General features: G+C 40.7%; 1 protein-coding gene across 5 annotated transcripts; it reads left to right on the top strand.

Moving 5' to 3' along the window:
• The first annotated feature begins 2,075 nt into the window (after positions 1–2,075).
• LOC140729936 (interferon-gamma-inducible GTPase 10-like) lies at positions 2,076–25,872 on the top strand. Of its 5 annotated transcripts, none has more exons than XM_073050104.1 (4): positions 2,076–2,164; positions 4,156–4,259; positions 15,094–16,941; positions 23,414–25,872. In XM_073050104.1, the coding sequence occupies exon 3, from the start codon at positions 15,100–15,102 to the stop codon at positions 16,315–16,317; it is 1,218 nt and encodes a 405-aa protein (XP_072906205.1). In that variant the 5' UTR covers positions 2,076–2,164; positions 4,156–4,259; positions 15,094–15,099; the 3' UTR covers positions 16,318–16,941; positions 23,414–25,872. The 5 variants fall into 5 exon arrangements, 4 of the variants coding, with proteins under 4 accessions (XP_072906205.1, XP_072906206.1, XP_072906208.1 ...); XM_073050106.1 differs by lacking the exon at positions 2,076–2,164 and adding an exon at positions 2,322–2,774; XR_012099434.1 differs by lacking the exon at positions 15,094–16,941.

The raw sequence follows: 25,872 nt of genomic DNA, 5'->3' as shown, positions 1-25,872 counted from the left end.
TTGATTGACAACTGAGACCCCGTGAGTAGGGATAAAAGTCAGGTCTGGAGAGACACTCCTCAGACACACCAGGAAACACACTATTGAGCACTAATTGAGTGTTGGAACCCACGGGAAGGTGTGGGGCATTGGAGACCAAACAAAGAGATCGGTCAGTAAAACTCACAGTGTTATAGCAGGGCCGGTGGGGAGTTGTGTGTGTGTCCACTCATGCCAGAGTGATGAGTCCACCACAGAAGAACGGTCTAGCTGAAGGACAGAGGGGTCATGCCTGAATGCCCACAACCACACGACGGATCAAGAACGCAAAGGAAGATTTGCCTGACTGTAGCTGTTACTGCTCGCTCGATCTCTCTCTCTCTCTCTCTCTCTCCAACAATTACAACACAACAACCAATATCTACCTCAGCACGTATGAACTGAACTGAACTTTATACTTTCATATGACAATTCATTATCCCCTAGACATCGCTAGAGCTTGTTTATTATTGCTTAATATTATTCCCACATTTTTAGGTTTATTATTGCTAACGTTTATTATATATATTTGCATTATTGATTTTGATTTGCTAATTTTACTAAGAAACACTTTTGAATATAGTACCACCAGACTCCAACGGATTCTTCTTTCCCTGCTGGTTAGACACCCAGTTACGGGGTACGTAACAGTACCAAGTAAAATAAAGCACGAAACGCGGCTCAGGAGTCGAGTATTCTTTTCAGCTGACTAAGGTCAAATTTCCAAGACAAGGATTGACACTGTATTGTAGGGTTAGTTCGGTAATGTAAGAGTGGGACTGCAATGCAGAAATGACACTATAATGTAGAGGTGACATGGCATTTTGATGTAGGTAGTGAAAGGAATCAGTCACTACACCGACCCCCACGGGACACCGCAGTCAACCAAAAACGACCCATTTCCTTCCGTCCACACGCAATCAATTTTGCTCCTGTCTGTCGGCCAATTTCCTATCCAGTGCTCGTATGTTACCTGCAAAACTATGGATTCGCATAGTGTTTAGTAGCTTCATGTGCGCCGCTTTGTCAAGGATTTCTGAGAATCCAAAGAAACAACATCTGCTGTCTCCTTTGTCTACTCTGTCTGTTAGTTCTTCCAGTTGCCGATTCTGTTGTTCCTCTTTGTTTGCCCCTAAGGTTGCTGCAGTGCAGCCGTTCCCTTCCTTACTCTGAAGGTTAGAGCCACGATCTGGGATGTATTTCAAGGTAGACCGGACAGTAGGTGAACTGTCCATTGGGGCTAATATGTAACAAAGTGTTTGTGGACTACTGGACGTGTCCTAAAATCACCCATATAAATTTCAGAGAGTGTCCCGAGTTCATTTTATTTCGGATTGAGAGCGGTGAACAACACTCCTGCTTCATTCTCCGTCTAACAGAGACACTGCAGGAAACCGCCAGATAAATCGTTTATATCTGCACCAGTTTCAGACACTTTACCGAGTCGTCCCAAAATTTGTCCAAGGCTTCACACTGCCTTGATATATCTGACCGACACCGTGCACCGTCTCATTCAGATGGATCGACCCTTAAGGACTACTTAACCAAGTTTTCTGATAACCCGGTCTGTCTGTTCGTTTGTTGGTCCTGCACTTGTTCCCCTCCCCCACCTTCTTCTGCTTTCTCCAGTGGCCCGGACTTCTTTCGATGCTGAAATAATGATCTAGTGAAACAATTCAGTGAACGGATCTTTCAGGGTCTCCACCCCCAATTCCAGAGGCAATGTTGTGTCTCCCTGTGAGAGTTAGGGGAATTTCATCTAGAAGCTGGGATGTCGCTGTATCACGACCCAACTTCTCGAATGTAAGCTAATGTAGTGGTTTTGGGGAAAAAAATGTTCTCCAAAGGGGGTTCACGGACTTTAGAAACGAACACGTCTCTCCCTGTATAGTGTCGCCACTGTGGATCTCTCCCAGTGCCGGTAGCTCCCCTGTCTGATCTGCTCTTTTTCCCCTTGATTCCGACCTCTGAGTTAATTTTACTTTGCGTTGTGCAGCCGGGGTCTGCCTCCCTGTGTTGGGCGGAGCCCCGAGCTGAGATCTATTTCAAATTAGACTAGGCAGTCCGTGAATGGCCATTGCCCAGTCTGGGAACAGGCTGTTTAACGAAGGAGTTGTTTTTCCTTGGAGTTCACCTGAGACTAACGGTAAGGTGGTCGGTCTGTGTGGATGAATGTGAGGGTATTTCAGTTGCAATGTGACAGCGCCCATCATTCAGTGGTGTGTTTTGGAGTAATTCCACCGTTATTCGGAGAGTGCGTAGAATTAGTTTCGTTTTGGATTAAGATCACTGCTGTTACGTACCCGTGACACATGACAGTGGTACCCTTGTCACGTGACTGGGGTTGAAGTTATACTGGACATGAGGTAATGGTGGAGTGATGTCATTTTCCCGCCAGTAGAGGTCATGTGACAGGTTTTTTCTACAGGGTATAAAAGGAAGACCCACCCTGTCAGGTGGGGCAGTTCGTGGCTGGATTTGCCAAGATGACTTCATGTTACTGTGTGATTTAATGTGATGACGCAGTTTAGTTAAAAATGAAGTTCTATATAATGCCTAAAGTTTAAAAGGTCAGAGCCAACGGTTTCTTTGCTGATGGAGAGTGAAGAAAAGTTTGGAAAATGGAGATCGAGAAGAATTGATTTTCGATGGATTGACTTCGACTTTGTTTGATCCTCATTCGGAAGGATTTCGTTTACTATTCTCACGATAGTCTCCGCTGGGAAGCGGGAGATTGAGAATATTTTGGAAGGAAGGTCAGTCACTTTAAGTTGTTATATTTAATAAAATTCGACGTGGGAGTTCGACGCTGGGAATCGAAGGACATCGACGTGGAAGAGAATTTAAATCGCTTTAAAAAGTCTCTCCTAAAAGTACCGTGAGCTTTTGAACTGTCGGCATATCGTTCTTTGAACTGTTTTCATTCGGCAATTCGCTTTAGAGAACTGAGTTTTTTTCAATACTACTTTAAAGACTGTTTGAGACTGCAAAGCTATTAAGAACTGTCTGACCAGCTGTCAGCAGCTGAGCTCGGACCATTGTTTGGGTTTGTTTACATTTGAAGGGGGTTTGTTATCAGTGTTTAATAAACGTGTTATTCGTTATAAAACCCCTTGCCTAACTCATCTATATTATTGTTGCCCGAATACGTAACACTGCAACAATTCAGCACATACCAACTTTTGTTTGTACTAGACTTTGAGCAACTTTCTGACAAGCGCCAAATGTTCTCCGACATTTTCAAGCTGACGAGCTATCTGCGACCAATCCTGTGGACCTCTAATTGCCCTATGTCCTCCACTGCAGACCCCTGTCAAAGGCTGGAGATCAATCAGTCCTCATTATTCCCAGTTTGGGAGATCTTTGTAGCTTCTGTCCTTCTCCCCTGATACCGCTCACCCTTTGGATTGGTGAAATTATGACCGCTCCTCTCGCCGTGCCACCCCTCTGGCATGGCCTGCTCTCCCAGTGAATGTGTTGGGGTTACTGGGACTTGTCTGGGTGATAGGTTTGAGAGGAGGGGGCTACGTGAGTCACAACGCCCAGCAACCGGGGTGTGACATGAGATAATTTCTCTCTTACCACACCACACTTGCACTATTGTGTTCAGTTTCGGTCGCCTCATTATCGAATGGATGTGTAAGGTTTTGAGAGGGTGCGGGATAAATCTACCAGGATGTCCCCTGGACATGCCTCGCCAGAAATGTTTGAGCAAGATAGGGTTGTGTTTCTCTGGAGCAAGGGAGGATTAGAGGAGATTTGACAGAGTTGCGTAACATGAAAAAATATATGGATGGAGGGGACAGCTGGCATTGTTTGCCCGGTGTAGCAATGGCTAATCAGAGAAGGAATAGTTTTAAAGTCATTGGAGAAAAGTATTGGTTTGGGGGAGGGGTATGTACAGTTGACTTTTACACAGAGTGATTGGTACATGGGACGCACTTCCGGGGTGCTGGCTGAGGCAGATATTTTAGGGACATTTAAGATACTCTAGATGAGGATATGGATGATGACAATATAGTGCGCCATCTTGGGGAAGGGTTAGATTCGTCTTAGTTTCGGGGTTACTTCGGCTAAGGTATCGGTGCGGCAACGTGAGTCAAGAGTCTGCAATGTTTTCCGTTCTATGTTTACCAGAGGGTGCCCAGAATTAATTTCGTTCTGGATTGGGAGCGCTAAGTGACATTCTAAGCCATTCCATAAACAAGCGTGATACAGCAGGGAAATTGAACTCTATACAGGTAAAATGTTTATATTTTTACGAGTTTCCGAGCACGTTACTGAGTATTTCCAATCTTTGTCTGGGTTTGAAACTGACGAGATTTCTGCGAACAGCACTAAAGACTGTTAAAGATTGTTGCAACAGTGAAACTGAACATTACCCAGTTAAATTGTTCATATCGGCGATAGTTGCGTGGCGATTGACTGAATATTCCCAAATTTGGTCCGAGGAGTCGAACTGACTGATCACTACTTCGAACAACCGCGTAGACCTCCACACCCCCGCACCCCCCCCCCACCACAACCCCCGGAAGTAGCAATGCAATCAAAGAGATAGAGATTAAAAAGCGAACAGATTAATGGAGTGGGCAACGTAGTAGGAAGGCTTTGGCGAGCAGAGGCTGAGATCGAACTTGTCCCAGACAGGTAAGGACGGGTTAGCTCCTTTAATTAATCTAATTAGTTTAGGAGTAGGTAATGGAGGCCACAGTTAGGGCAGACCAGTGCTCTGTTTGCAGTATGTGTGAAGTCAGGGCGAGCACAATTGTCCCTGATGACTACACCTGTAAAAGGTGCATCCAGCTGCAGCTCCTGACAAACCGACTTAGGGAATTGCAGCTGGAGCTGGATGAAGTTCGGATCATTCACGAGGCAGAGGTAGAAATAGACAGGAGTTTCAGGGAGACAGTCAGCCCAAAGAGTCAAGAGACAGGTAGCTGGGTGTAATGTCAGGAGAGGGAAGGGGAATAGACAGGAAAAGCAGTGCACCCCTGTTGCCATTCCCATTAACAATAAATATATCATTCTGGATACTGTTGTTGGGGACGGACTACCAGGGACACGTTGCAGTGGTGACATCTCTGGCACCGAGACTGGACTCTCCGCTCAGGAGGGAAGGAGGGAAAAGAGGAGAGCAGTAGTGATAGGGGATTCGATAGTTAGGGGGACAAATAAGAGGTCCAGTGGGAGAGATCAAGAATCTTGGATGGTCTGTTGCCTACCTGGTACCAGGGTCTGAGATATCTCAGATCGAGTTCTCAGTATCCTCAAGAGGAAGAGTGAGCAGCCAGATATCGTGGTCCATGTAGGGACCAATGATGTGGATAGGAAGAAGGAGGAGGTCCTGCAAAGAGAGTTTAGGGAGTTAGGTACTAAGTCGAGGGACAGAACCTCCAGGGTTGCAATCTCAGGATTGTTACCTGTGCCACGTGCTAGTGAGGCTAGAAATAGGCAGATAATGCAGCTAAATACGTGGCTAAGGAGATGGTGCAGGAGGGAGGGCTTAATGTTTCTGGACAATTGGGCCTTGTTCCAGGGAAGGTGGGAACTGTTCCGAAGGGACGGATTGCACCTGAACTGGAGGGGAACTAACAACCTTGCGGGAAGGTTGGCTCGTGCTGCTCCGGGAGGTTTAAACTAGATTTGCAGGGGGAGGGGAAACAGAGTGTTAGAGCAGATAGTGAGGTGGAGGAGGATAAAGGTAATCTGAGAACTGCAAGTATAGTGCATAAAGAGGCTTTGAGGAAAGAGAAGTAGAATAAAGTGTGTAAAAGTAGTAAGGTAGAAGGGCTAAAGTGTGTGTACTTCAATGCAAGAAACATCAGGAACAAAGGTGATGAACTGAGAGTTTGGATACATATCTGGAATTATGATGTAGTGGCCATTTCAGAGACTTGGCTGGCACCAGGACAGGAATCGATTATCAATATTCCTGGATTTCAGTGTTTTAGAGAGGGGGGAGAAAGAGGAGGAGGGGTGGCATTACTGGTCAGGGATATTATTACAGCTAAAGAAAGGTTGGGTAATGTATCAGGATCCTCTTTTTAGTCAGTATGGATAGAAGTCAGGAACAGGAAAGGAGCAGTTACTCTATTGGGTGTATTCTATAGGCCCCCTGGTAGCAGTGGAGATACTGAGGAGCAGATTGGGAGGCAGATTTTGAAAAGGTGCAAAAATAACAGGGTTGTTATCATGGGTGACTTTAACTTCCCTAATATTGATTGGCACCTGATTAGTTCCAATGGTTTAGATGGGGCAGAGTTTGTTAAGAGTGTCCAGGACGGATTCCTGTCACAATATGTTGACAGGTCGACTAGGGGGAATGGGATACTGGATCTAGTATTAGGTAACAAACCGGGTCAGGGCACAGATCTCTCAGTGGGAGAGCATCTGGGGGACAGTGACCACCACTCCCTGGCCTTTATCATTATCATAGAAAAGGATAGAATCAGAGAGGACAGGAAAATTTTTAATTGGGAAAGGGCAAATTATGAGGCTATAAGGCTAGAACTTGCGGGTGTGAACTGGGATGATATTTTTGCAGGGAAATGTACTATGGAAATGTGGTCAAAGTTTAGGGAGCTCTTGCAGGATGTTAGGGATAAATTTGTCCCCGTGAGGAAGATTAAGAATGGTAGGGTGAAGGAACCATAGGTGACAGGTGAGGTAGAAAATCTAGTCAGGTGGAAGAAAGCAACATACATGAGGTTTAGGAAGCGAGGATCAGATGGGTCTATTGAGAAATATAGGGTAGCAAGAAAGGAGCTTAAGAAAGGGCTGAGGAGAGCAAGTAGGGGGCATGAGAAGGCCCTGGCGAGTAGGGTAAAGGAAAACCCCAAGGCATTCTTCAATTATGTGAAGAACAAAAGGATGACAGGAGTGAAGGTAGGACTGATTAGACATAAAGGTGGGAAGATGTGCCTGGAGGCTGTGGAAGTGAGCGAGGTCCTCAATGAATACTTCTCTTCGGTATTCATCACTGAGAGGGAAAGTGATGACTGTGAGGACAATATGAGTGAGGTTGAAGTTGGGATTGAGGTGAGGTTGAGGTGTTGGAGTTGTAAAAGTACATTAGGACGGATAATTCCCCAGGTTGCTCCATGAGGCAAGGGAAGAGATTGCTCGGCCTCTGGCTAGGATCATTATGTCCTCGTTGTCCATGGGAATGGTACCGGTGCATTAGAGGGAGGCGCATGTTCTCCCCTTGTTCAAAAAAGGTAGTAGGGATAGTCCGGGAAATTATAGACCAGTGAGCCTTACGTTTGTGGTGGGAAAGCTGTTGGAAAAGATCTATGGGCATTTAGAGAATCATGGTCTGATCATGGACAGCCAGCATGGCTTTGTGAAGGGCAGATCATGCCTAACAAGTCTGATAGAGTTCTTTGAGGAGGTGACCAGGCATATAGATGAGGGTAGTGCAGTGGATGTGATCTACATGGATTTTAGTAAGGAATTTGATAAGGTTTCACACTGTAGGCTTAATCAGAAAGTCAGAAGGCATGGGATCCAGGGATGATGGCCAGATGGATTCAGAATTGGCTTGCCTGCAGAAGGCAGAGGGTCGTGATGGAGGGAGTACATTCGGATTGGAGGGTTGTGATTAGTGGTGTCCCACAAGGATCGGTACAGGGACCCCTAGTTTTCATGATTTTTATTAACGACGTGGATGTGGGGGTAGAAGGGTGGGTTGGCAAGTTTGCAGATGACACAAAGGTTGGTGGTGTTGTAGATAGTGCAGAGCATTGTGAAAGATTGCAGAGAGACATTGATATGATGCAGGAATGGGCTGAGAAGTGCAGATGGAGTTCAACCCGGAGAAGTGTGAGGTGGTACACTTTGGAAGGATAAACTCAAGGCAGAGTACAAAGTGAATGGCAGGATACTTGGTAGTGTGGAGGAGCAGAGAGATCTGGGGGTACATGTCCACGGATCCCTGAAAGTTGCCTGACAGGTAGATAGGGTAGTTAAGAAAGCTTATGGGGTGTTAGCTTTCATAGGTCGAGGGATAGAGTTTAAGAGTCGTGAGGTAATGATGCAGCTCTATAAAACTCTGGTTAAGCCACAATTGGAGTACTGTGTCCAGTTCTGGTCGCCTCACTATAGGAAGGATGCGGAAGCATTGGAGATGGTACGGAAGAGATTTACCAGATTGCTGCCTGGTTTAGACAGTATGCATTATGATCAGAGATTAAGGGAGCTAGGGCTTTAATCTTTGGAGAGAAAGAGGATGAGAGGAGACATGATAGAGGTGTACAAGTTATTAAGAGGCATAAATAGAGTGGACTGCAAGCACCTCTTCCCCAGGGCACCACTGCTCAATACAAGAGGACATGGCTTTAAGGTGAGGGGTGGGAAGTTCAAGGGGGCTATCAGAGGAAGGTTTTTTACTCAGAGAGTGGCTGGTGTGTGGAATGCACTGCCTGGTGGAGGCAGACACACTAGTGAAGTTTAAGAGACTACTAGACAGGTATATGGAGAAATTTAAGATGGGGGATATATGGGAGGCAGAGTTTAAGGGTGTGCACAACATTGTGGGCCAAAGGGCCTGTACTCTGCTGTAATGTTCTATGTTCTATAAAATGCTGGAAGGACTCAGAAAATCAGGCTGCATCTACGGAGGGAAATGAGCACTTGACTTTTCGGGAAAAGGCCCTTCATCAGCAGTGGAAAGGACTGAGGCAGAAGCCAACATAACATGTTGGAGGGGGTGAGGAGTACAAGTTGGCAGCTGATAGTTGAGTCCAGCTGAAGGAAAGGTGGTTGGGAGGGAAAGGTGATAAGACGTAATCATGTTAGAAGCATGCGGCTGATAGATTGAAAAGGGAAGGTATCTGTTAGGAGAGGACGGTGAAGCATTTAATAAAGGGAAAGACGTGGTGAACATGAGGAGCGCGTTGTGAGGGTGGGAAAGGGAGTGAGAAGGATTAAGAGGATTTTGACATTGAGTGAGATAAAGGGGGAGGACACAGTGAATGAGGTTAACTTAGAGAAATCGATGTCCATGACAGCAGCTCGGGGACTACTAAGATGGAATGTAACTTTGCTCCATCAACCAGCATTTGGCTCAACATGGTAGTAGAGGAAGCAGTGGATAGGTATAGCAGCGTGGAAGTGGGACTTGGAATTGAAATGTTATGCCACTGCGAGATCTTATCTTGTTTGTTGCAGCAGACAAGAGTGTAGGTGTTCTCAGAGCCAATCCCAGTCTGTGTGACTACCAGCCCATCACCTCATGTGACTAATAATGTGTTGCCGGGGATCCTGCTGTGCTCTTTCTTGCTCTTTGGTGATCTAAACGGTAATGTGGTAACCAGTTCAGCAGATTTGCGGATGACACCAAGATTGGGAGCATAGTGGACGTGCAGGAAAGATATCAAAGTTTACAGTGAGATCTCAACCAGCTGGAAAAAATTGGGCAGGAAGTTGAAAGATGGAAGCTGAAGCAGACAAGAGTGAGGTGTTAATACTGGGAGGACAAACTAGAGTAGGAATGGAACGTCAATGGCATCCATAATACTTTGAAAGTGGCATCACACGTAGATAGTCCGAAAGAGAACTTCTGACACATTGGTCTCCATCCATCAAAGTAATGAGTACAGAGATTAGGATGTTGTTTTGACATTGAAGTTTAGAAGTCTAATTTAGAGTATTTTGTTCAGTTGCTGGCCCTCTTCCTACAGGAAGGATATCAATAACATGAAAAGAGTGCAGCGAAATTTTACAAGGATTTTGATGGGATTTCAGGACCTGGTTTGCAGACAAAATTGAAATAGTTAGGAGTTTATTGCCTGGAGCACAGCAGATTTAGGGATGATCCAACAGGCTGGGTGAGACTAGAATTAGAGGTCATAGGTTCGGATGAAATGCGATATACTTCAAGGGAATCTGAGGAGAAAATTCTTCACTCAGAGTGGTGAGAGTGTGGAAAGAACTGCCAAAGGAAGAGTAGAATCCGGGATCAAGTGGTAATACTTAACAGAAGATTGAATAAGTACACGGATAGGAGGGGCTTGGCAGCATATGAACCGGTTGCGGGGACGTGGGACTAAGCAGGTTGTGTCATCATAGACCAGATGAGCTGAAGGGTCTATGATCACAATATGTGTTCAACTCGAAACTTGATAGGGAAATGTAAAGTCTGATGTAGCAGAATTTCAATGGAATAAGGAAAATTACAGCTGTATAAGGGAGGAGCCAGCCAAAGTAAGTTGGAAGGAGCTGCTGGCAGGGATCTCAGCAGAGTCAGCAATGGTGTGCATTTCTGGAAAAAATGAGGAAGGTGCAGGACATGTGCATTCCAAAAATGAAGAAATACTCTAATGGTAAAATAGTACAAGCATGGCTGACAAGCGAAGTCAAAGCTATTGTAAAAAAAAAGAAAGGGCACACAACAAATCAAAAACTAAGCAGTGGATAAGCTGTTCTCTCTCTGCTGGGTCCATCTTTGTGTGCTCGAGTCTTCCTGTCACCAGGTTTGGATATGGCTCAAGTGCGGAGTGAGAGACACTGAAGCAGGTCGTTAGTTCACAGACTTTCAAGCGAACAGTGTTGAAAGGGAAATAAAACAATAAGGGTTATGCCAAATAGGGCCGTTAAGTAAAACTCTGAAATGGTAAGATAGTCTACACTGTGGTTGAAAAGAACAACTAAATATAAAATGAATACCACTAGTCTTCAGAGTCAGTTGACTCGGCAGTCCAATTTCTCGAATTTGTGTCCAAATCTCGACAAGCACTACGATGACAAGTATGGAATTAAATTCTACCACAATGAAAGAATAATTAGCTGACATGTCCATATTCACAAGTGCAATTGCTGTATCCACTGTTTTGCTGAATCCATTGTTCTGACAAGTACAAAGTCAGCATGGTTTCCTTCAGGGAAAATCCTGCCTGAGGATCCTGTTAGAATTCTTTGAGGAGATGACAAGTATGATAGATAACGGGGATGGAGTAGATGTATATTTGGACATTCAGAAGGCCTTTGATAAGGTGCCACACATGAGGCTGCTTACCAAGTTAAGAGGCCATTATATTACAGGAAAATTACTAACTTGGTTAGAGCATTAGCTGATTGGTAGGAGACTTTGTGTGGGAATAAAAGGATCCTTTTCTGGTTGGCTGCCAGTGACTACTGGTGTTAGGCAGGGGTCGGTGTTGGGACCACTTCTTTTTATGCTGTATATACATTATTTAGATGATGGAATAAATGGCTTTGTTGCCAAGTTTGCAGATGATATGAAGATTGGTGAAGGGGCAGGTAGTGTTGAGAAAACAGGTAAGATGCAGGAGGATTTATACAAATTAGAAGAATGGGCAAGAAAGTGGCAAATGAAATATAATGTTCAGAAATGCATGGTCATTCACATTGGTTAGCAGAAATAAATGTGTAGACTACCTTCTAAGCAGGGAGAAAATCCAGGGATCTGATATGCAGAGGGACTTTGGAGTCTTTGTTCAGATCACCCTAAAGATTAGCTTGCAGATTGAATCAGTGGCAACTCAATGTTAGCACTCAAAAGCAAAAGAGAGGGCATACAAGGAAGCCAGAGCTAGTGGGAAGAAGAGGACTGGGGAGCTTTTAATAACTTGCAGAAGGAAACTAAGATAGTCATTCAGAAGGAAAAGATGAATTGCGAGAGGACGCTGGTGACTAATATCAAAGCAGATACAGAAAGCATTTTTAGGTATATAAAGGGTAAAAGAGAGTTGAGGATAGATATAGGACCAATACTAAGTGATGTTGGAGATATTGTAATGAAAGAAGCAGAGATGGTGTGGGAAGTGAATGTGTATTCTGCATCAATCTTCACAGTGGAAGAAGTCTGCAGTATACCGGACATTCAAGAATATCAGGGAGGTGGAGCTTGTGCAGTGAAAATTACGACTGAGAAGGTACTCAGAAAGCTTAATGGTCTGAGGTTGGATAAATCTCCTGGACCTGATGGAATGCACCTTTGGGTTCTGAAGGAAGTAGCTAGAGAGATTGCGGAGGTGTGAACGATTATCTTTGAAGAATCAATAGATTCTGGCATTGTACCAGATGACTGGAAAATTGCAATTTTCTTCTATTTAAGAAAGGTGAGAGGCAGCAGTAACTATAGACCTGTTAGCCTGACATCAGTGGATGGGAATCGATTGTTAGGGATGAGATTATAGCATACCTGGAGGCACATGACAAGATAGGACAAAGTCAGCATGGTTTCCTGAAAGGAAGATCCTTCCTGACAAATCTACTGCAATTCTTTGAGGAAATTACAAGCAGGGTAGACAAAGGAGATGCAGTAGACGTGGTGTTCTTGGATTTTCAGAAGGCCTTTGACAAGGTGCCGCAGATGAGGCTGCTTAGCAAGATAAGAGCCCATGGAATTACAATGGAGTTACTAGCGTGGGTGGAGCATTGGCTGGTAGACAGAAAACAGAGAGCAGGAATAAAAGGTTCCTATTCTGTCTGTCTGCTGGTTACCAGTGAAGTTCCACAGGAGTGGATGTTGGGACCATTACTTTTTCCTATCTATGTCAATGATTTGGACTATGGTATGAAGGGATTTGCAGCTAAATTTGCAGATGATACAAAGATAGGTGGAGGAGTGTGCAGTGTTGAAACAGAGAGCCTGCAGCTACTCTTAGATAGTTTAGGGGAATGGACAAAGAAGTGGCAAATGAAATACAATGTTGGAAAGTGTATGGTCAAGCACTTTGGGGGAAGAAATAAATGGGCAGACTATTATTTAGATGAATTATTTAGAGAATTCAAAATGCAGAGATGCAAAGAGACTTGGGAGTCCTTGTGCAAGATACCCTAAAGTTTAACCTGTAGGTTGAGTCGGTTGTGAAGAAGGTGAATGCAACGTTGACATTCATTTCTAGAAGTATAGAATATAAAAGCTGTGATGTGTTGTTGAGGCTCTATAAGGCACTCGTGAGACCACACTTGGAGTATTGTGTGCAGTTTTGGGCTCTTCATTTTAGAAAGGATATACTGACATTGGAGAGGGTTCAGAGAAGTTTCATGAGTATGATTTCAGGAATAAGAGGGTAATCATATGAGGAACCTCTGGCAGCTCTTGGGCTGTATTCCCTGGAATCCAAGAGAATGAGTAGGGATATCTTAGAAACATTCCAAATGTTAAAAGGCCTGAACAGATTAGATATGGCAAAGTTATTTCCCATGGTAGGGGAATATAGGACAAGAGGGCACGACTTCAAGATTGAAGGACGTCCTTTTAGAACTGAGATGCAGAGAAATTACTTTAGTCGGAAGGTAGTAAATCTGTGGAATTTGTTGTCACAAGCAGCTGTAGAGGCCAAGTTATTGGGTGTTTTTAAGGCAGAGATAGATGGGCTCTTGATTAGTCAGGGCATCAAAGGGTATGGGGTGAAAGCAGGGGAGTGGGGATGAAGTGGATCAGGCCATGATTGAATGGTGGAGCAGACTTGATGGGCCGAATGGCCTACTTCTGCTACTAAGTCATATGGTCTAATTTCAAGAGGTCTAGAATACAAGAGCAAGAATGTGATTCTGAGGCTTTATAACGCACTAGTGAAGCCTCACCTTGAGTATTGTGAACAGTTTTGGGCCCCTCATCTTAGAAAAGATGTGCTGGCATTGGAATGGATCCAGAGGAAGTTCACAAGGATGAAAGTTCACAGGAATGAAAGGGTTATCATACGAGTAGCAGTCAGCTAAAGGAATTTCTCCGCATCTCTGTTTTGAAAGTGTACCCCTCTATCCTGAGGCTGTCCTCTTGAAAAGATTGCTAACATTGCATTTGTCTTCCTCACCACAGACTCAACCTGCATGTTAACCTTTAGGCAATCCTACACAAGGACTCCCAAGTGCCTTTGTGACTCAGTTCTTCCATTTTCTCTGCATTTTTCCTCTACCAAAGTGCATGACCAAACACTTCCCAACATTGTATCCCATCTGTAACTTCCTTGTTCATTCTCCTAATCCGTTTATTCTCTACTTCCTCAAAACTAACTGCCACTCTGCCCATCTTCATATTGACTGCAAACTTACCAACAAAACAATCAATTCTATCAAATACATCATTGACATATAATGTGAAAAGTATCAGTGCCAAAACTGACCCCTGTAGAACACTACAGGCCACCGGCAGCCAGACAGAAAAGGCTCCCTTTATTCCCACACTTAGCCACCTGCCATTCAATGCTAGAATCTTTCTTGTAATATCATGGACTCATAGCTTGTTGAGCAGCCTCATGTGTAGAAACTTGTCAAAGGCCTTCTGAAAATCCAGGTACACAACATCAACCAATTCTCCTTTGTCGATCCTGCTTGTTATTTCTTCAAAGAATTCCAACAGATTTGTCTGACAAGATATTTCCTCGAGAAGATCATGCTGACTATGGTCTATTTTATCATGTGCGTCCAAGTACCCTGAGACCCCATGCTTAATAATCAAATCAAACATCTTCCCAACCACTGAGATTGTCATGGTCTGGTCTGTGAAGTCCGCGTTCCAGTTCCAGTACTATCTTGTCCTTCTTACTCCCTTCCAACCTTCTTACTCTGACTTCTCCTCTTGAAGGGTCTCGGCCCGAAACATCAACTGTTTTATATTTTATATAGATGCTGCCTGGCCTGCTAATTTGCCTCTAAATTTTGTATGTGTTGCTTTGAATTTCTATGTCACTGTCCTGTGACACTATTTTCAGGGAACTGTTGATACTGTATTTTCCCTGCACTTCGTGTATTTCTGAAATTATTCACTTTGCAAACGTCCGTTAAATTCCATCTGCTGCTCCTTGGCCAAACTTCCCAAGTGATCTGGATCTTGTCGTAATCTCAGACAACCTTCTCCACAGTCTGCTAGACCAACAACATTGTTATCATGGCACTTATATTCTTATGCAAATAATTAATACAATAACAAGAAGCAGGAGACCTCATAAACACCAGTGATTGCCGCCCTCTAATTAGAAAAGCAACCACCTTCTTACATATACCATCAAGCTGATTTTATTTTCATGTGGCTTGTTCGCAATGGATCTTTTGAGATCTCCTGCCGACATCCTTCTCCAACATAATAAACATGTTTTCCTCTTTCAGTGAGCAATGGCTGGTGTTCTATCCAACCTGTATTACAGCGCCAAGGACGTGAAGGATCTGGTGGCTACCTATCAAAGAGAGGGAGAGAAGGGTTTTGAATTGGCCACCAAGAGAAAATCCAAGCAGTTTGAAAATGTACAGATCCGGATTGCGGTGATGGGTGAGTCCGGGTCGGGCAAATCGACTCTGATCAATGCCCTGCTTGACTTGGATGAGAATGAGAAAGGGGCTGCCGGAACTGGCAGCACAGAGACCACCAATGAAATAACAGCTTACACCCAACCCACCCTTCCTAACGTTCAGTACTATGACTTCCCCAGGATGAATACACCAATCTTACCGATGAAAAAATTCATGAAGAAAACCAATTTTTCCGAGTATGATTTGGGCATCATTGTCACTGCTGCTCGGTTCACGGATAATGACAAGTTACTGGCTGAAGCACTGAAGAAGGCGGGCAAACCTTTCTACCTGGTGCGCTCTAAGATCGACGAGACTATCAGGGCAGAAAGCCGTAAGAAGAGTTACAACCAGAAGGATATGTTCCGGGACTTGAGGGAATATTGTATCTCCTCACTAAAGTCAGCAGGGGTACAAAATACTACCGTTTTCCTCTATTCCGCATTTGACCTTGACCAGTTTGATTTTCCTAAATTAAGGGAGGTTGTGGTATCCAATCGCTTGGAGACACAGAAGAATCTATTCATCACAGCTCTCCCCAACACATCTGAGGCTGATATAGAGAGGAAGCGTGTGTCTCTGCGGACTTTCATCAAGATGCTGTCTGCCATATCGGGGGGTATCGGTGCAATTACCATTCCAGATTTGTCTCTTGCCTGTGATCTGATGCTCATTGTCTCTGGTATCCTGTTCATACGGAAGATCCTTGGTCTGGATGAGGCATCCCTCCGCAAACTGGCCCAGAGAGTGGGGATCAGTGTAGCGGATCTGCAGAGAGGTAGCAATGATGTCTGGGTGTTCGGGGAGATCACACGTCAGCAGGTAGTGCTGCTGATGCAGAGAAGCACATTGGCAATGACGCTGACAATCGCTGAGCCCTTGCTCAACTTTGTCCCCATTTTGGGCTCTATATTTGGGGCAACATCGTCCTTTGCCGTGACTCTCATGATGCTAAACAATTCACTGGATGCAATGGTGGAGACAGCTAAAATTGTCCTGCAAAATGCCAAGGCAGCCGCTTCCTCTAAAAGCATTGGTAATTGAGGACTGTTATCAGTGTGCCCCTCTTCCACTTTCACAGTGGGTTTGTCACACCATCCTGATACCCATCACCGGAAGTCAAGTTTTATGGCACCCCATCCCCATTTGGACAAGAGGTTCTGCAGATACTGGGAATCATGAGCAACACACAGCAAGAATTCAGCAGGTCAGGCAGCATCAATGGAGGAGAATAAATAATTCATCAGGAATCCTGTTAATCCTAACACTGCTTGAATGCAAGTGTTTCCCATTACCCCTATAAGGAGGGCTATCCCTGTTACCATCATTTCCGGGAGCTGTTTCTCCATAGTCACTGCCTGACCCAATGAACCACCCACCTCTTTCAAGTTTATTTCAGATTTCCAGCTTCTGCAGCATTTTGCATCAGAATGCCTCACAATTTAATGAGATTCAGTCATCCTGGTGTAGATGTTTAAAGTCACAAACACAAGAAATTCTGCACATGCTGAAAATCCAAAGCAACACACACAAAATGCTGGAGGAACTCAACACGTCAGGCAGCATCTACGGAAAAGAATAAACAGTTGAAGTTTCGGGCAATGACTCTTCATCAGAACCGGAGGGTCCGGTGGTCCACCTACCAATGTCCAGTTCCAGTAACAGCAGGTTGGCAATGATTATATCCTTCCCCCTATTCAGTGCCGGGTCCAGTGAGGTATGGATTTGTGTCACTGTTCCCAGCTTTAATGTCGAATCGTTCAGCTCAATGAATTTAATTTCCTCAGCACTACTGGAATTTAAACTCAATTTCCTATTTTATTGAGTCCAAGTATCGATGCAGTAGCTAAATCTGACAAGCAGTGTTCACACACCATTCATCATAGTCCAGCTTAATGTTTGTTTTCTTCCTCTGCTAATATTTCAATGTACTTTTGAATTGTGATTTAAAGATCTGACAGAAGCACGCAAATGCCTCTCGGTCAGTGCTCATTCTTTGTGAACAGTGATGAATTCCATTAACCTTCACGAATCCCTGTCTCCAGTGCAACCAGGTGAATCAGCGTATCGGGAGAGAGGGCAGGGTAACAACACAGATGTTTTACTGCACAGCAGGTGGTAGGATTACTGGCCCAAAATACAATACATAGTCATAGAATCATAGATGCAAAGAGTAGCACAGCATAAAGACAGTCTCTTCGGTCCATCTAGTCCTTCCTGAAATTTTTAACACCCAATCAACATTAGTGCACCCCCATACTGATAACTATGAGCTGCTGTGAAACACCATCTTGTAGACATTCTACAAATTCACCCTCTAGAGATGCAAAACCAACTTGATTTTCCTAACCTACTCCTCTTACTATCATAACATTGTACTTGTGGCATGCATTTCCTATTTCCCATTCTAATTTGTAGACAATATCTTTACTATTTGGGGATTTGTATCAAACTCGCATCAGGGTCTTTTTATGCTTGTAGTTCCTTTGCTCTACTGTTACGAATATGTTATGGCACCATCAACAATGAATATAGAATTGAAACAGGTTTTTTATAACAAATAAAACATTTATTTAAAACACAGCTCAATAACAAATGAAAAGTAAACAAATGACTAACTTAACCAGAAGTTAACTGCTATATGACAATTTGAAAAGTTCTTTAAGCAATAATGTGAACACAGTTCTTAAATCAATAATGCAAGAAGTCCAAGTGATTTATACAGTCAGTTAGGAGAGACTTTCTCTGAAGCAACAAATTCTATGACGTGACGTTACTGTTGATCCCAACCAAAATATGCCTTCCCTGAAGGATTTACAACGAAGGAATTAAAAATGGCTTAAATAAACTGACCTTTTCCTTTTGGCAAATAACTCACTGCCCCAGTCCTTTCTCCTCTTACAGCAGCGACTATCGTGGGTGCAGATTACCACCTTCTGAATAAGGATTCCATAAGGTTGATCCTGTATTACCACCGACGTCACCAACTTTACTCGATCCTTTGGCCTCCCGAAATTCAATCATTCTTCACTCTCTTTCTTTTTTCTTTTCTTTTTAAATCTTTTTATTAGTTTTTAAACAAACATAAATGAAATATGAATACAAAGTGTTTGAGAGTACATAGTTGATAGTTTAAGTAGACATTCAAATATATAATCATCAATATATACGGCCTCCCAAACTCACAGTATTTATGAACAAAAGAAACAAAAAGAAAAAAAAAACAAAAAAGAGGAAATAAAAACTAACCAACATGGGCCATTGCATAATGTTAAATACATACAGCAGCACCAATAACTCCGAACCTCCATCCAAATAATTAAGGATAATACAAGTAAGGTTTAGGAAAAGACAATTTAACTCATATGAAAATGTTGAATAAATGGTCTCCAAGTTTCTTCAAATTTAACTGAAGGATCAAAAACAACGCTTCTAATTTTTTCTAAGCTCAAACAAGAGATAGTTTGAGAAAACCACTGAAATATATTTGGAGGATTAATTTCTTTCCAATTCAATAAAATAGATCTTCTAGCCATTAATGTAACAAATGCAATCATTCGTCAAGATGAAGTGGATAAACGACTATTATCCATCATCAGTAAACCAAAAATTGCAGTAAAAGAATGCGGTTGGAAATTGATATTCAGAACTCTTGAAATAGTACTGAAAATACCTTTCCAGTAATTTTGTAAACAAGGGCAAGACCAAGACATATGGGTCAATGAAGCAACATCAGAATGACATCTGTCACAGGTTGGATTAACATGAGAATAAAATCGAGCAAGTTTATCCTTAGACATATGAGCTCTATGTACAACCTTAAATTGTATTAGGGCATTTTTAGCACAGAGGACGAATTGACTGATAGTAAACTTTTCTCCCACTGCTCAGTGGATATAAGACAATGCAGTTCTTCTTCCCATTCCTTCTTAATTTTTTTCTGATACATCTGGCTGTATTTTCATGATCATGTTATAAATGACAGCTACTAAACCCTTTTGACAAGGATTCAGAGCTAAAATTCTTTCCGTAATGTCCAATGGACATAATTTCGGAAAAGACTGTAACTCATTATACAAAAAATTTCCAACTTGCAAATAGCTAAAAAAAATGGGTTTTAGTTAAATTATATTTATTAGATAGCTGTTCAAAGGACATAACACTATCATCCAAAAACAGATCATGAAAACATATTATACCTTTTGTTTTCCATAAAAGAGGGCTGAAAGAAATAGTTAGATATTATAGGGCATGATAAAATAAACTTATTCAAACCAAAAAATTTACGAAATTGAAACCAAATTCGCAATGTGTATTTGACTATAGGATTAGTTATTTGTTTATTCAATTTAGATAAAGAAAAAGGAAGTGAAAATCCTAAGATTGAAAACAGTGTAAAGTCTTGTACGGATTTACATTCCAAATTTACCCATTGTGGGCAAGCAATTCTAGTCAATTCTTGTGTCCAAAATATTAAATATCGTATATTAACTGCCCAATAGTAAAATCTGAAGTTTGGCAAAGCCAAACCACCCTCCTTCTTAGGCTTCTGTAAATATTTTTTGCCTAGTCTAGGATTTTTATTCTGCCACAGATAAGAAGATATTTTGGAGTCAGTAATATCAAAAAAAAATTTAGGAATAAAAATTGGTAATGCTTGAAATAAATATAAGAATTTAGGTAATACCATCATCTTAATAGCATTAACTCTACCAACCAATGACAAAGATAATGGAGACCACCTGATAGCAAGTTGCTTAATTTGGTCAATTAAGGGTAAAAAGTTAGCTTTAAATAAATCTTTATATTTTTTTTAGTAATTTTAATACCTAAATAAGTAAAATAATCTGTAACAACTTTAAATGGTAAATGTTTATAAATTGGAACTTGCATATTTAATGGAAATAATTCGCTCTTATTAAAATTCAATTTATAACCAGAAAAGTTACTAAACTGAGCAAGCAAGGACGAAATAGCAGGAATAGATCTTTCAGGGTCAGATATGTATAATAACAAATCATCAGCATATAATGATAACTTATACGTCCCCTCCCCACGAGTAATACCCAAAATATTAGGTGATTCACGAATGGCTTTAGCCAAAGGTTCTAAAGCGATGTCAAATAGTAAAGGACTTAAAGGACAACCTTGCCTTGTACCAGGGAATAACTGAAAAAAAGGAGATCTTTGATTATTGGTAAAAACCGCAGCTAAGGGTTTTTGGTATATTAATTTAATCCATGATATAAATTTTGAACTAAAATTAAAATGCTGCATTGTATTAAATAAATATGGCCATTCAACTCTATCAAATGCTTTTTCAGCATCTAAAGAAATGACACATTCTGGTATTTTGGGTAAGGAGTATAAATAATATTAATTAACTTTCTAAAGTTAAAAGATGAATAGCGATTGTTAATAAATCCAGTCTGATCTTCAGAAATGATTCGAGATAATATATTTTCTAATCTAGTAGCCAAAATTTTACTAAAAATCTTAAAATCTGTATTCAGCAAGGATATAGGCCGATAGGATGCACATTCAGTAGGGTCTTTATCTTTTTTAAGAATTAAAGAAATAGAAGCTTCATGAAAAGATTGTGGCAATTTGCCTATAATTAACGGATCTTTAAAAATTTTACAAAGCCAAGGAGAAAGTATAGAAGAAAAGATTTTTAAAATTCTGCAGAATAACCATCTGGACCAGAAGCTTTACCGGAATTCATTGAAAAAATAACCTTTTTTATTTCAGTTTCCGTGATAGGTGTATCTAAAAATACACTATCCTGTACTGTTAATTTTGGAATATTCAATTTCCTTAAAAATTCATTTATTATAGAAGAATCCTCAGTAAATTCCTATTGATATAAGGAATTATAAAAATCTTGAAAGGCTTTATTCATCTCTTTATGGTCGATCGTCAGAGTGCCATCTTGTTTACGAATCCTAGTAATCTGTCGTTTATCCGAAACAGTTTTCAATTGATTAGCCAATAATTTACCAGACTTATCTCCATATACATAAAACTGGGTTCTAGATTTAATTAACTGATTTTCAATCGAAGAGGATAATAACATACTATGCTCCATTTGAAGTTCCACTCTTTCTTTATAAAGTTATTTGCTGGGGGTCACTGTAATAAATCTTATCAATTGCTTTGATTTTATCAACCAATGTTAATATTTTAGAATTAGTTTGTTTCCTAACTCCAGCAGAATATGAAATAATCTGTCCACGAATATATACTTTAAAAGTGTCCCATAAAATTCCACTAGAGATCTCTGCTGTAGAATTTGTTGAGAAAAGCAAATCAATTTGTTGTTTAATAAAATTGACAAAGTCTAAGTCTTGCAATAATATAGAGTTCAACCTCCAAGACTTAGCATTGATACATGAATCCATTATCTTAATAGATAACTTCAAAGGTGCATGATCAGAAATGGTAATAGAGTCATATTTACAATTGATAACATCTGTAAGTAAACGGTGGTCAATGAAAAAGTAATCAATTCTTGAGTAATTATGATAAACATGAGAAAAGTATGAAAACTCTTTGTCATTAGGGTGTAAAAAACGCCAAATTTCGAAAATTGCTGAATCAGTCCTAAAGAGTTGATAAGAGAAGCTGATTTATTCGGGAGAACTTGGGTGGGCTTGGATCTATCCATCGAAGGGTTTAAACAACAGTTAAAATCCCCACCCATTATCAGTCTGTACTGATTCAAATTGGGAAAGGATGTAAATAAACACTTAAAAAATTCAGGACAATCAGTGTTTGGAGCATAAGCATTAACTAAAACAACTTTTTGATTAAAAAGTAGACGAGTAATAAGCAAAAATCTACCTTGTGGGTCTGAAATTGTTTCATGATGTATAAAAGAGGTTGATGAATCTATAAAAATGGAAACGCCTCTTACTTTGGCTTGAGAATTTGAGTGATATTGTTGGCCCTTCCAAAACCTAAAAAAGCGTTGACTATCCACCTTCCTTACATGAGTCTCTTGTACAAAGATAACATTAGCATTCATTCTATGGAATATTTTGAATATTTTTTCCGTTTGATCAGATGATTTAAACCATTAGTATTCCAAGAAACAAAATTAATAACCCTATCCATATTGACAATATTTATTACAATTAACACATAATGTTAAAAAAAAAAGATGAACTCATGAATCCGGAAGAGGGTAGTAAGTTCAAGGAGAAATCTGAAGTCACGGCACTGCAACCATTTTTGTAGTTTCATATAAGCCCATGCAGTAAAACTAAGCATAAAGTAAGCAAAAAGAAAAGAAAGAAGAAAAATCCCCCTCCCTCCACCCTCAAAACCCCAGGAAAAAAAGCCAAAAAGAGGTGAGCAAGCAATCTAACACTAAAATTACCCGCATGTCTCAAGACGGCAACTCAGACAAAAAAAAGTTGAATAAAAGATACAAACCACCCATATTATAAGAAAGGGTTGGTGTAACAAAAATTAAAATATAAAATTAGTAATATATATATGAAACAAAAGGATTTTAAAAAAATTAAAATGATAAAATCCATACATGAATAATACTGAATTAGTGTTTTAAAAGAGAGTTTAAAACATTCAAACACATCAAATCGGATGTGACGTTCCAAGCACTAAAGCCTTTCGGGAAGAAGAAACGACATTTTATTTTTTAAAATCTTAATATTTAAGCGTTAAAAATATAAAAAAGTGTATACAAACTTAAAAAAACCCTAATAAGTTATTTTTAAAACTAACAGACTAATAATATGAAAAAATAATAAACTCAGAATAAACCAAAAACGAACTTTAACCATGTATAAAAAATACATGTAAGCCATACATAAAAAAAATCATTCTATAAAACATCCAAATCTATAACTAATTATTACATTAGTCAACCCGATAAAATGTTATTCTTCCAGAAAACTTTGAGCATCCGCTGGAGATTTCAACAGCCGATAAGTTCCGTCTTCGAGAGTAACTCTCAAGTGTGCTGGAAATAACAGCGCTTGCTTGTAGCCTTTCTGGTGAATTTCCGACATAACCAATTTAAAAGCCAATCTTGCCCTTAAAACTTCGGGGCTGTGGTCTTCCAGAATATGGAATTTAAAATCTTGAATGCTGATCCTACCCTTTTTCCTTGCAGCCCGAATCAAACGCTCTTTGGTATGAGGATAATGGATCCGGAGAATTACTTGCCGTGGTTTCAAACTTGAATCTGAATGAAAACGGGAAATGCGATGTGCACGGTCGATTATTGGAGAGGAATCCAGTACTTCTGAACCAAAGACATCCATTAAAAATTTAGAGAAGAAAACAGTGAGATCGCCATTCTCAAATTTTTCCGGAATCCCAATTAACCAAAGATTTTGTCTTCGAGAGCGTTTTTCAAGATCAGTAACTTTAGATTTATAACGATCTATCTGTTGAGAAGTCGAAGTTTGCTGTTCTTGCAAAGTTTCGATTATACGATCTCTCTTGCGAGCGGCTTCTTCAAGAACTAAAATACTTGCTTGTTGTTTTTGTGACTCCAGTGTAAGTGCTTGAAGTTTTGCGTCGAATGTCTTTAAAATTTCATCGAACGTAGAGAGCTTTGCGGTTAATTTACTCTCCAATTTTCCAAGTCTGCCCTCCATAAGATTCGCAATTGCTTCTAAAGTTACCGGTTCTTTCGTCTGTTTCGATTCCTTTGCTTTAAACATTTCAGTGAGTTGAAAATTATTCAAACAGTTGAAAAAAATTCATATGTTTAAACCCCTTTAGAATAGGTATAGAAAGATCAGGTAGGGGGTGTTTGTAGGTTAAAAAAAAGTAAAAGGTTTGGAGCAAAGCCTAAAAGCGCTTCACTCCATAAGCGCCATCTTGAGACTCCATTCTTCACTCTCCGACTGGATTTTAACTAGTAGCGATTTTCAGAACTGCCGGCACAACGATTCTTACAGTAGAAATTAAAACTGCACTTTAAAATGAAACTGCGTCATGAAACGAATACGTAGCAGAACGGAGTCACTGACGAATTTAGCAACAAACTGACCTGCGTCATACCAAGGCCGTCCCGTTTTATACCTGTTGAAACAGATCAACACATGACCTCAATCTGGCGGGAAGCAACATCACCCCACCATCACAAGACCATTATATCATGCTCTCCAGATTCTCCATTACGTCATGATCATAAGACAGTCACAAGATACCCACAGGGAATGTAACACCTCCCTCTAAAAAAAAAGAAATTTTGGTCTGTCATGAGCAAAATTTTAACAATTATTTACAAAAAAAACACAAATGTTTAAAATTTACAAAATACGCAATATACACAGTATTATCACACAGCTCCTTACAAATCACTTTACAGTATTGTTACAAATGTTAAAATATCACTCCATAAAAAAATACATTGTGCATTTAACATCGTGATAGACAAACAGCAAACATATTATCTTTGCCTTTAATATGAGTTATCAGAATATTGTACTCCTGTAAAATCAAACTCCAATTTAATAACCTTCTATTTTTGTTTACATCTTACAAACACTAACGGATTATGATTGGTGTAAACTATGAGTGGCTTTTGAGTTGTACCAACATACACATCAAAGTGTTCTAAGGCCAAAACAAGAGATAATAATTCTTTTTCTATAGTCGAATAGTTTCTTTGATGCTCACTAAATTTTTTAGAAAAGTAAGCGACTAGATGATTGACCTCGTCATACTCATTCTTTTTCAGTAATACTGCTACTGCAGCCTCATCACTAGCATCTACAGCTAACGAAAAAGGCTTTTCAAAGTCAGGTGCCTTGCGCACAGGTTGATGACATATCATAGTTTTCAGTTTCTCAAATGCCCCTTGACAAAGCGCTGTCCACACAAACTTTTCATTTTTCTTCAAGAGGTTAGTTAATGGATGGGTAATATTAGCAAAATTCTTACAAAATTTCCGGTAATATCCGACCATGCCCAAGAACCTTCTGAGAGTTTTTTTCCCAGTTCGAGTGGGGACCTCTAAAATTGCCCGAACTTTTGCCTGAAAAGGAGGTTCCTTACCTTGATCCACAACATAACCAAGGTAAGTCACAGTGGCATGACCAAATTCACTTTTAGCTAAGTTAATAGTTAAGTTAGCTTTTGAAAGCTTTTCAAATAGTTTCTCCACCGCAGTAGTGTGTGAGTCCCAAGTATCATTCCCTGTAACTAAATCATCAACGTAGGCATCTGTATCTTTTAACCCATGAATCACAGAATTAATCATCTGCTGAAAAGTACCTGGGGCATCCTTCATCCCAAAAGGAAGAACATTATATTCATATAACCCAGATGGGGTTACAAATGCGGAAATCTCTCTACCTCAACCGTCAATGGAACACACCAATACCCTTACAATAAATCAGTCTTTGTAAGGAACTTTGCTTTTCCAACTTTATCTACACGATCATCCACTCTAGGAATTGGATACGCATCTGTTTTCGTTACAGCGTTCACCTTCCTGTAGTCAGTACAAAACTAAATACTACCGTCTGACTTAGGCACCATATCACAAGGTGAACTTCAATTTGAGTTAGAAAGTCTAACAATGTTATTCTCTAACATATACTTAATTTCATTCTC

This window comes from Hemitrygon akajei, chromosome 7 (genome assembly GCF_048418815.1).
Source record: "Hemitrygon akajei chromosome 7, sHemAka1.3, whole genome shotgun sequence".
In the NCBI taxonomy this organism is placed as follows: domain Eukaryota; kingdom Metazoa; phylum Chordata; class Chondrichthyes; order Myliobatiformes; family Dasyatidae; genus Hemitrygon; species Hemitrygon akajei.
This window is presented reverse-complemented; position numbering and strand designations above follow the sequence as displayed.